Source organism: Podarcis filfolensis, assembly GCF_964270895.1.
Source record: "Podarcis filfolensis genome assembly, chromosome: 4".
NCBI lineage: Eukaryota > Metazoa > Chordata > Lepidosauria > Squamata > Lacertidae > Podarcis > Podarcis filfolensis.
Window position 1 is genome coordinate 7,307,540 of NC_139607.1, and position 12,844 is coordinate 7,320,383.

Here is a 12,844-nt window from a genome sequence, read left to right on the forward strand (position 1 = left end):
ACAACAAGCCTACTATCAAAACAAGTATCCTACTTTTTGCAAAAAGGAAAGAGAGAGGAGAATGCGCTGGGAAATGTAGGGTGATGTTTGCTCAGTGCAGTAGCCTTGAACCTCCACACGAACAGATCAGAATGAATTCTCAATAAATAACTGACATCATTTAGCCCCTCTGCAAATTTTGTGCAAACCAATGGGGGATGGCTGCTCAATAAACAGGTCATCTGAAGGCAACCTTGCTTCATGTGATTAGCATTTCAAACTAAATGGGTGAACTGGTGCCATGGAGAAATGGTACATTTGAAGTGAGATGAGGGGACACCACATCTGTGGTAGTTGATCTGCAGTGGTTCCGTCAGCCCATCAAGACATCAACTGGCTGATGAACATGTCTCTTAAACTGCCAAAGGATAGACCTGCCTTAAGCTCTTATGTCATATGCAAATTTGTCTCCACTGAAAAGTTCCCCTTGGATACCATTATGAAGACCCCTAATTATTGCCTCATGGAGGTTGCCAGTGTGAAATGACATCACTTTGGGCCACCCAACACCACACTTTCAGCTCCAGTCGCAAAAGGTTATTAGGCGACAAATTGACTTGAGACTAGTATATAGGTAAGTGCTATCTGATCATGAAAATATATACTTGGGGGCATGGAATCTGATAAAGTGGAAAAGCCCCAAAGGATTCCCAACAGATCATATTACCCATTCTCCATTTTAAAGCTGTTTATTTTATTTTTTTAAAAGATATTTATTGAAGTTTTACAAAAACATAAATTTAAAAAATCATATAAAAAGAAAGAAATACAATAAAAGAAACATAGAAAAATACATAAAAGAAGAAAAAGAAGAGTAAAAACAAATCCATTTTTGTAACCCTAACTCATTATCTTATTTCCTTGGCCTCCTCACACCTCCCCTTTTTGTATCCCCATTTAAATAATCAAATCAGCAAATCCTTACCCTCTTTCGTTTATCTTAACTCTATATCTTAACATATTATAACTCTATATTTTCATCCATTATCAGTTCAATTTTGCATACTCTTGTTAACTTTGTTGCTAATGCCACTTATTTTCAATCCAACATCATTTTAACATTCATTAATTTTACAGTGTTTCTGCAGATAGTCTTTAAATTTCTTCCAGTCTTCTTCCACCAACTCTTCTCCCAGGTCTCGGATTCTGCCAGTCATTTCCGCCAATTCCATATAGTCCATCACCTTCATCTGCCACTCTTCCAGGGTGGGTAAATCTTGTGTCTTCCAATACTTTGCAATAAGTATTCTTGCTGCTGTTGTTGCGTACATAAAGAAAGTTCTGTCCTTCTTTGGCACCAATTGGCCGACTATGCCCAGGAGAAAGGCCTCTGGTTTCTCCAAGAAGGTATATTTAAATACCTTTTTCATTTCATTATAGATCATCTCCCAGAAAGCCTTAATCTTTGGGCACGTCCACCAAAGGTGAAAGAATGTGCCTTCATTTTCTTTACATTTCCAACATTTATTATCGGGCAGATGATATATTTTTGCAAGCTTGACTGGTGTCATGTACCACCTGTATATCATTTTCATAATATTCTCTCTTAAGGCATTACATGCCGTAAATTTCATACTGGTGGTCCACAACCGTTCCCAGTCAGCAAACATAATGTTATAATAATAATAATAATAATAATAATAATAATAATAATAATAATAACAACAACAACAATAATAATATCTTTATTGTCATTGCCCCCTCTCAGGGACAACGAAATTACTTGACTGCTCCATAAAAACACTAATTAAAACAATACAGTATAGTACAGCAAGGAAGATTAGATGACTTTCAAAGTCCAGGCTTCCCATTCAGGGCCGAGATCGCTCTGGAGAAGAAGCTGTTCTTAAGACGGCTCGTTCTTGTCTTCATCGTCCTGTATCTCCGTCCCGACGGCAGGAGCTCGAAGAGACAGTGACCAGGATGTGATGGATCTTTTACTATGTCCAGTGCCTTCCTACGGCACCTTGTGGCATAAATCTGCTCTAAGGTGGAGAGTGGGCAGCCAACAATGCTCTCTGCTGCCTTAACAACTCTGCACAACCCCATCCTGTCCTGGGTAGTACAGCTTCCGTACCACACACATAAGCCATAAGTGAGCATGCTCTCAATGGCACAGTGATAGAAGGCAAGCAGCAGTTTCTGCGGAAGATGGTTTTTCCTTAGAATTCTCAAAAAGTACAGTCTCTGCTGCGCCTTCTTCACAAGCCCCCTTGTGTTGACACTCCAGGACAGATCCTCTTGTAATTCAATGCCCAAAAATCTGAACGTTGTTACCCTCTCCACACAGACCCCATCAATCAAAAGTGGCTGGATATTGCTCTTCTGTCTCCTGAAGTCCACCACAAGCTCCTTTGTCTTCCTTGTATTTATGAGCAAGTTGTTAGCTCTGCACTACTCTGTCAGCCGCTCCACCTCATCTCTATAATCCGTTTCACCCTCCCTTTCAGGGATGAGCCCAATCATGGTTGTGTCATCTGCAAATTTGACAACCCTATTACTAGGGTGAGCAGCGACACAATCGTACGTGTAGAGAATATAAAGGAGTGGACTGAGTACGCATCCCTGTGGTGTTCCTATGTTAGTCTTAAGCATATTAGAGGTATAAGGGCCCAACCGAACCCTCTGGGGGCGGTCTGACAAAAAGTCCAGTATCCACCCACAAAGTCATAACGGAAGCCCCAGATCTTCCAGTTTAGACATCAGACGTTGTGGTAGAATGGTATTAAATGCCGAGCTGAAATCTAAAAAAAGCAGTCTGGCATAACCCCCCCGCTGCTCCAAATGTGCAAGGATGGCATGGAGGGCAATCGCCACAGCGTCCTCTGTCGATCTTTTTGTTTTATAAGCAAATTGGAATGTGTCCAGTCCCTCTGGTAGGCAGGCAATGACATGATTTCGTACCCGCTTTTCAAAGCACTTCATGATTATAGGTGTGAGTGCTACTGGACGAAAGTCATTCAGATCTTCCGGGTTAGGTTATGTGCCCATTTAATCATAGCAGATTTAACCGTTTCATCCTGCGTATTCCATTTTAACAGCAAGTTATACATTCTTGAAAGCATCTTAGTTTTGGGATCTAACAGTTCTGTTTCCAATTTTGATTTTTCCACTTGGAAGCCAATTTTTTTATCCAAATTGTAGGCCTCTCTTATTTGATAATAATGTAGCCAGTCTCGCACTTTATCTTTTAATTTCTCAAAACTCTGCAATTTCAATTTGTCTCCCATTTTAAAGCTGTTTAAGACTGTGACTAATGAAGTAGCAAGTTCCACGAGACGCTGAACATATGAAGCTCCTTTAAAGTTAGTTAGGCTGTGTTAATCTTGTAGTAACATTTCTAGAAACAGAAGGAGGTGTTCACACAATTTTAATGGATAATGTTTCACAAATTGGGAGTCCTGGAGTCTGGACACCCACAGAGGTTTTAACTGTCAGACACTTGGTCTAGTCAAGTGTTACCTCTTCTGACTTGAGACAGCTCTCCCAGGTTTCAAGCAAAAGTCTTCCCCAGTCCCACTACTTGAGAGTCTTTTAACAGGGATTGAACCTGAGGACATTGTATGAGCAGACCACGAGCTCTGCTCCCGATATATGGGCCCTGGCATGGGCTTCCAAGAAAACATTTTATGTTCAGCCTGTTAGTTTCAGTGAATCAATAGACTTGTGGAAAGAGCAAGTGTGATTGTGAATTAGGTTTGTTTCTGTTCTGTATAAAGTTTCCAAAACGAATGTAATTTGCCTAATTTTGGATTACTTGGCTTCTTCCTGTAGTTGTTTTCATTGACACTTCACATTACTTTCAGTCTGATGAACTAGTGGATTCAGCAGACTGAATGAAGCCCCTGCCCTGGGGGATGAAATGCTAGAATCCAAGGATGGAAAATATTTAAGCAAGAGTAGCTCTCATCCTTTGACATGCTCCTCTACCTACCTGTCCTACCAGAGACAGCTAAACCAATCACTCCGGGGTGAGAACCAAATCCTTTGGGAAAAGAACAGGACTATTCGCGAAGAGAACAAGACTTTCCGTATGGAAAACAAGGCTCTTCGTGAACAGAATCATACTCTCCGAGACGCAAACAATATTGACTGGGAGGAGGGCAGTGTCCTCAAGGAGAACAAACTGGACACTTTGGATGAGGGAAAATCACTTGAGGAACAGGAAAAGGCTCTCCGAAAGCAGAATAAGGCTCTACGAGAAGAGATCAAATCCCTCCAGGAGCAGGATGTGGCCTTCAAAATGGAAGAGAAGGCTCTTCAAGAGGAGCTCACTGCTTTGTGGGCGGAGAACAAGGCCTTCCAAGAACAGATCAAGTCTCTCAGGGAGAATAGTGCTGCTCTCCTAGAAGAGGGAAAATGTCTCCATCAAGAGAGGCGAGCCCTCCAAGAAGAAGAAGCTGCCCTTCAGGAAGAGAACAAAGCTCTTAGAGAAGAAAGGAAAGCTCTTGAAGAGGAGGATAAAGCCCTGAAGGAAGAGAATGAAGTTCTGCAGCAGTGGAAGACGCTCCTCCAAGGAAGCCTCAGTGTACAGATAGAAGGGCAGGGAGCCCTAATCTGAATATTCAGCCAAGAAAAATGTGCTTCTTCTGGCATACTGGTTAAAAGGGAGAGAGTGACCCCAACAAGCTAAAATAATTGTGCTACAGGTATTTACCAAGAATTAAGCATTAATATGCACTAAAACAACTTGATGTCTTCAGCCTTAATTCCAAAGGGTGTTAATAAATGTCATGGAGATCATTTATTTGTAAGATTTCTTTTCTAATTGTGCTTCATTTGATTTCAAGACCAGCAAAAATCCTCCCCGATTGCCACATTCCATCCCTCCATCATATAATTGCCCCTTGCTAGCATCCATGTGTTTATTTCCTTTCCTTTTCTACTTTTTGACTCTTCAGCAAAACACCAACCCTTAAGTGAATGCTCCAACATATTTCTTAGGCATGGCTTGGTTTATAGAAAATCTTGTTGATATATTCATTTGAATGTTTTTTTCCCAGCCCCATCCCAGAGAATATGGGCAGGTGGGTTGCAACATCCATGTAAATAAACTCACCAAAGTTCTTAATCTGGTCTTAGTCCTCCTCTTCCAGCTTGTTGCCCTTCTGATACAATAGTTGATTCCAACATAATTTAAAGACCGGTCAAGCCCTAATGTTACTTACCTCAAAGTAATTTCAATGGTGCCCATTGAGGCATCATCCTAAATAGATGTGTACTGGATTTCAGGAAAAAAATATGGAACTCTAAAACAATAATATATGAAATGATCACTTTCCAATGCGCCAAAAACCTGCCTAAGATAGCACTCCATTTGGTGATGTTATGAAAAGGTTATGAAGATGTGACATTAAACCTCAGTGTGCATTACAAGTAGCCTTATGAATTATGTCAGAAATAAGCATTGTGGAGTTCAGTGCAGCTTATCCCTTGGAAAATACATATAAGATTGTTGTGAAGCTGATATTAATAACCTGGCCATTATAATTTTGTTGCCTTCATATTCTGCTTCTAAGCTTCTCAGAGGCACCTTCAGAAATGAAATGCTGGAATATCTGGACCTGTTGTGTGATCTAACAAAGGCAGTTTCTACAGCACTATTTAGACTTCTATAAAATTTGATTCTATAGAAAATATTTTCCAGCTACCAAGCTTTTAAATAATGAAGAAGCACTGTATTCTAATTAGACTTCATGAATTAATATGATGAAATTTACTTTCACATAGGGAAATTAATTACTTTCCATAAATACATTAGTAACTTATCATGCATTATTGGGAAATTTAAATGTGATTAACGGCACTTAAAAATGATCTGCTTATTTCCTGTGAATAATTAAGCTAAAACTTTGTTCTCAATATATTTACAGGGACAATATACACAAGTGTATTCATTTAGCAGTTTGATAAAGTTTGCCCGATAAAATAACAATCTCATACTTTTAGAAATATGCAAAGATGTTATCCATAATTGAGCAAATGTTTTGGCAAACATAAAGAAAGCACAGATTTTAGCTGCCTACATTGCTCATTTGAGCACACCTGCTAAAACATTGTTGTGAGTTCCATTACCATCATAGACATGGTTGTCCTCTGCTATCTTTCTACAAAGTGTCCCCCCATGCTTGTAGAATTTGCAGCCCCAAGAGCTCATCTTTCCAATTAAAACCTTTATGTTTAGGGATGGAGGAACTGTGGCCCTTCAGGTACTGCTGGACATAAATCTCCCATCAGGCAATAGTAAGAGATAGTAGGAGTTGGAATCCATCCATATCAGAAGTGCCACAGAGATAAGCATTTGACTTGGAGACATAACTTGAGGGGCTCTGGAGTCTATGTGATTTCTGCTGCTGCTGCTGCTACATATATTGAATTATTGCATAGATTATGTGTGCTTGGAATGGGATGTTTATTGTGCTTTTTATTGTTTTACTCCTCTTTTTGTTATGATGCAATTGGAATATTTGAACAAGACCCAAGGCAGAGGGAAAATGCTGTCAAGAGAGAATCAGCTGTATTAGAGAATTTGACCTGCTTCACCCAAATGGGTTTCCTATAAGGTCAAATGACAATTGAATCATAATGAATTTACACAATGGCCTTTCCATTCACCTCTGCTGTATGACTGGACACAGACATGGCATCTGATATGAGGATTGCAAGGGTTATGTAAGGCAAAATGTATTTATCTGCTCCTCACAAATAGAATAATTATCTGAGTCAAACAACATAATAATTGATTCATAATTTAATAAGAAAAATCCTGAGCAACATTTACAAGAGCACTGAGTTGAACTATTAGGTGTTTGTCATCCACCCAGCATTACTGCTTGATGATCAGGTAACATCTGTGGCCAGGAGTATCTTTTTCCTGCTTTCTTTGTACACCAGCTATGGCCCTACTGGGACAATTAGTTTCTAGGCTCCATTCAGAGTGCTGGCTTTGAATTCAAAAGCTAAAACAGTCTGTGTCCCTAGTATCTGAAGGAGTGTGTCCCCCTCTGTGTCTCTTCTCGTGGCTAAAAAACCCACACACACCCTGAACTCTGATATTCAGTAAGAAGTTACCAGGTCCAAAGCCTTCTTAGTGATGTACAAGGCCATATCAAAGCAGCCCTGTTCAATTGACTCTCTCTTGTCCTGCAGAGAATCTGTTGTCCTTCAAGGGGTTTTGACTTCTGCAGTTGGAATCATATATATATATACCTTTAAACACCTGCTGAAAACTTTTCTCCCAGGCTTACACCAGCAATTAATAGATACATATTTCCATCATGGTTAGTTGATGGCCTCTGATTTTAATTTTTATGTTTTGGTTATTATATATAGATATTATTGTAAACCTGTTTGGTATTATTATAATATAGCATCATATAAACATTTAAAATAAAATAGATACGTACATGTTTATTTTGTTTCTGGTAGACTAGAAACCTAGCTGGAAAAGGAATGAAATTAATCTTATGGTGGCGTTAGAGAACTAGGGTGATATTGCCCAGCTCAGATGAGTTTCCTTACATTAGAGGCCATTCCACACCTAAGTCTTAAGCACCCATCACTTTCTTCGCTTCTGTTTTCCTTGAAGCTTCTATGAATATGAGCTTGACAAGGGGATTTAGGAAATTATCCTTGGCTTTCAGCCCAGGCTGCTTACTCAAATCTAACCTTGCTGGTGGGGAATCTGGGCATAGATCCAGAAATAAGCACTTTAATTGGAATCCAGGCACTTAACAGCAATTCTGTACGGCAATGCTGCTTCAGTTGCAGATCCCTCCAATGCAATTGTACCCAGTGTTAAAGTCAAGCGGATGCCTCCTGTCAGCCTTGCTAGTGATACCTTCTGAGTAATGCCGTACCCTTCAGCAGTTGAGCAGCAATCTCTTGTTTAGTTTGGCAATCCTTTCGCTGTTAATTTTTCATTAGGAAAACAAGATCAGGCTTTCGGCTTGCACAATTGTCTGAGAAAGAAGGACCAAAGCCAATACTGCAATTCTGTAAGATTTTGTTCAAGGAATCAAATGCTTTTTTCTTAGGTGAGGTATCTGTGATCAGTGGTGCCGCAAGGTGGGGGTGGGGGGGCTGTGTGCCCCGTGTTCCATGTCTTGGGGGGTGACAAGAAGGCACCCCACGGGGTGTTTGCCCTGCTGCCCAGGCCAGGCACAGCGGTGTGAGCAGTCATCGCAGCGGCGCAGCTGCATGTGGAGAATCCTCCGCGGCTGCAGTCGCGAGCAGAGGAGCCCGCCATCGTCCGTATGGCTCTCGGGTGGCGCCATCAGCAAACCACTAAGTACAACACATGCGCGGTGTCACATGCATGTGCTGCGTGTAGCGACGCCGCACATGTGCTGTACATAATGGTTTGCCACCGGCGCCACTGGAGCGCCGTATGGACAGTGGTGGGATCCCTCTGCCGCAAGCAGCAGCCACTTACGGCGAGCCGGGGGGGGGGCTTCCGCTTTGCCATTGTACAGCGAGCCAGGGAGGGAGGGGAATGGACGGGAGCCATGGCTCCCGAGAGGACGAGCTGTGCAGCTTTGCCAGCACTCCAGCAAAGCGGCATAGCTCCCCCCTTCCCCGATGGCTCGGGGTACTTGGGAGTCACAGGGGTGGGGGCGCAGAGGCGTAGGAAGAGGGGCGGACATTCAGCGCCCACCCGCGACTCCCAAGCCTACCCTGAGCTGTCGATGTGACAAAAACATTTCCGCACTGGGTACCACCTGGGCTTGCTACACCTCTGTCTGTGATGTGATGTGGGACTGGTGTGTGTGTGTGTGTGTGTGTGTGAGAGAGAGAGAGGGAGAGAGAGAGAGAGAGAGAGAGAGAGAGATGGCATTCTCCTAGCAATAAATTCCAATATTTTGTACCTGGAAAATAGCTCTGCAGTGTCAGACCAATCGTTCATTTCGTCCAGCATCCTGATATTGCAGACTGTGTGTGTGTATCCAGCATTATTGGCCACAGGCTCTGTATCAGCATCAGCACAGGGCACAATGTGGCCAAACCTAAGCCCTTTGTTGCGAATGGGGAAAGTTAAGCTCAGCTTCAGTGTCTCCCAGTGAAATCAATGACCATTTCAGAGGGATTCATTTTGGATGGATTGTGATGTCAGAACTTATGGACTGCTTTTCCTTCACACAATACACAATTCTCTTATAAGGAATTCACTGCTCTGAGCTGTACTGACAGACACTGGCTTAGGTGACTTTAAAGGGGGGTTAGACAAGTTATTGGAAGGTAAAGGTTATCAATTGCCAAATGGAAGATTTCGAACAGGGATAGCCAATATGGTGGTTTCCAGATGTTATTGGACTACAACTCCTACCTCCCATGACCATTGCCTATGTTGATTGGACTAATGGGAGTTGGAATCAAATAACATTTCAAGGGCACCATATTGGTTACCCGGTTTTCAATACCAGTTTCCCAAGTGCATACAGTAGAAGTGGGTAAGAGAACTTTCCATTCATGTTGTCTTTATAGGCCCCTCAGAAGCACCTTTGTAACCACAATGGAAAACAGGATACTCATAGAATCAAAGAATTGTGGACCCAGTGGTTATCTAGTCCAGCCCCCTGCAATGCAGGAACCTCAGCTAAAGCATCCTGAAAAAGATGAACCAGTGTTCTGATCGACCGGGGCTCCTAAGGACTCAAACTGCTTCACATAATTTATCTCAAAAATCTATACTTATCTGTAGCTGAAAGTATGTAATTTTTATTCCTAAATACAAAATTGATACCTATCCATTGTGTCTTTAGATCTCATACATATGTGGATTACATATCACTATGAGTGCAGTAATACCTAGCTATTAAAGAATTCCAAATTTGTACTGGCTTCATATTTATTCTTAGTCTGTCAGTGGCTTAAGAGAATGCCTAAAGAAGAATAAATATGAAGCCAGTACAAATTTGGAATTCTTTCAGACCATCCCTGAGGAATACACACACACACATTTAATGACTCACATTTTAAGCTCTGGAGCCCAAAGTCAGAAAGCTGTTTAATTCAGAGGAAGAGTGAGATGTAAATAAGGAGACAATAAGTAGTGAGCTGCTGGGTATCTGTTAAAAGTGGGTATTCTAATTCAATGTTTATCACAGTTCAATAGAAACTTTAAAATGTAGCCTTTTGAGGTGGGGAAACATATTATAGAGGCCATTGTTCAAGGAGAACTTAATGTAGACTTATGAAGACTATGTATAAAGAACGTGGATACTTCAAATAGTTAGAGATGTTGTGCATAAGAAACAATATTCAAAAGAAAACTTCCCCTTTCATCTGTCTGTTCAACTTAACTGTGTGTTGTTGCTTGATCCTGCAATCTTTTATGTGTACAAGAGTGCTCATGTACGTGTGAAAGTAGGAAGTAGGGGAGAAATTTGACTCAGTACATACTTAAAGCTGATTCTATCAAGTTCACACACACACACGAAGCGAAACACACCTTTTGCTATGCTGCTCTCCAACCAAAAGTGTTTACAAGAATGCATATATTTGGGGAAACTATAGATCGAAATGAAAAGATGATTAGTGAACTTACCATGCAATAATACATTATATGAGAGAACATTGCTTGCCAATATGTGTACATTAGTCAAAACGGTATATAAAATGTATGTATTGTGAGAAATTTCCACTAAAATTCTGCTTAATTTTCATTTGGTTTTTTTAAAGTGAAATGCAGAGAACTGAATCTAAGACTGAAAAAATGGGAAACTGAGAGAATCAAAACTGATCTATCCTTCCATCCCTATGTGGAAGAGCCATAGCTCAGTGGGAGAACACTTGATTTGGATAGAAGGTCCCAGCTTCAATATCTGGTATCTCCAGATAGGCCTGGGAAAGAAGCTGTGAAGTCTGGATTAAAAATAAATAAATAGACAAATTGTTGGGGGGAAATTAGGAAGAACTCTCTCCGAAATCCTGGAGAGCTATTGCCTGTTATTGCAGGCAATATTGAGCTGATGGCCCAATGGTTGAACTTGGAATAAGGCAACTTCCTGTGTTCTTCCTAACCAGGCTGAGAGCCAAGAATGTTGTAAGGTAAAGGGACCCCTGACCATTAGGTCCAGTCGTGGCTGACTCTGGGGTTGCGGCGCTCATCTCGCTTTATTGGCCGAGGGAGCCAGCGTTTGCCCGCAGACAGCTTCCGGGTCATGTGGCCAGCATGACTAAGCTGCTTCTGGCGAACCAGAGCAGCGCACAAAATGCCGTTTACCTTCCCGCCACAGCGGTACCTATTTATCTACTTGCACTTTGACGTGCTTTTGAACTGCTAGGTTGGCAGGAGCAGGGACCGAGCAACGGGAGCTCACCCCGTCGCAGGGATTCGAACCACTGACCTTCTGATCGGCAAGTCCTAGGCTCTGTGGTTTAACCCACAGCGCCACCCGCGTCCCTGCAAAAATCACATTGTTCATGAGTAGGAATAGGCAGCTCACCACAGTTCTGTCCCATGCCTGCTTTTTCTTCCCTCAAAGCCAGCTCCATCCCATCTTGTTCATCACCAACAAAAGTATTACTTTTGAGGTGGGATGAGGACTGCTTCAGATTTACAAGGGCAACATTGACTCCTCTAATGGCATTGAAGATTCAATGGGGGAAAGACCTGGGAGAGTCTTTTGACAATGCAGAAATGGGACAAGATTTGGAGAAAGGCCTCATCCATATTGATACTGGCAAAAATAATAATAAAATGTCTTGAAAGTAATGCAGCGCTTAAGGAAAATAAAATTGATAGCACAATCTCATTGCTTTGCTGGAACAGCTGCAACAACCCTGACTCTCTCTCCATGTCCCCAAGTGCAAGTTTTTTGGAGAAATATATTAAATGAAACAAGCACAAGCACAAAGCAAACTGTTCCTTTGGACTCTTAAAATTGTACCATTGTCTTATTATGGAAAGGAGGCCAAATATTTTTCATGTAAAAGTCTTAGAACACATTCTTTGTCAGTGGCAAAACTGACTATTGCCTGATACTGGAAGACACTGGAAGAAGACCTTCATGAAGCATGGATTTCTCAGTTACAGGGCCTGATATCAATGGACAAGCCTCCAAGTCTTTTTATTTTTTTGTATAAATGATTTTTATTGGTTTTTCATGTAATCACATTACGTAATATTATACCCTCTTATTTTATCTCTTTGGCTCGACTGAGCCTAATGACCTCCCTCCCTCCCGTCTGATGGTTTACAAAGTTAAACTTTACATCTTTACATTTTGCTTCTTTTCCTATCCTTGTTACATCATTACCTAAAATATTATATTACTCAACCTGAATAGGTAGCAATTTCACCTTACAGATTTTCAGATAACCCTGCTAATGATCTTAATTGCTTACAGTTGTCTTTCAAATATAATATTTGAATGCTTGGTCTCACTGGTTCCAGATTCTACCCTTCAGTTTCACCAGTTCTGCAAAGTCCATCACCTTCATCGGCCACTCTTCTTTTGTTGGTAGCTCCTGTTGGTTCCATCTTGTCTCGGTATCTCTCTACCCACTATACCCAATAAAAAAGCTTATTTTTTTAACAAAAGTGTTTTTAAACATTTTCTTTAACTCATTATATATCATTTCCCAGAAAGCTTTTACCTCTTTACACGTCCACCACATATGGTAAAAAGTACCTTCCTTTTCCTTTCATTTCCAACATTCTTTTTTTTTTTTGTTCTATACATTTTGGCCAATTTAACTGGTGTTAAATACCACCTATACATCATTTTCATAACATTTTCTTTAAGCGTACTACATGCTGTAAAATTAATACCTTTATTCCATAACCTCTCCCAATCTTCTA

General features: G+C 41.1%; 1 protein-coding gene across 2 annotated transcripts; it reads left to right on the forward strand.

Moving 5' to 3' along the window:
• Positions 1–493: 493 nt before the first annotated feature.
• LOC310761413 (uncharacterized protein) lies at positions 494–4,793 on the forward strand. 2 transcript variants are annotated; one of them, XM_083611208.1, is made up of 2 exons: positions 494–613; positions 3,846–4,793. In XM_083611208.1, the coding sequence occupies exon 2, from the start codon at positions 3,902–3,904 to the stop codon at positions 4,598–4,600; it is 699 nt and encodes a 232-aa protein (XP_083467334.1). In that variant the 5' UTR covers positions 494–613; positions 3,846–3,901; the 3' UTR covers positions 4,601–4,793. The 2 variants fall into 2 exon arrangements, with proteins under 2 accessions (XP_083467334.1, XP_083467333.1); XM_083611207.1 differs by having other exon boundaries at positions 524–613; positions 3,814–4,793.
• Positions 4,794–12,844: the final 8,051 nt, after the last annotated feature.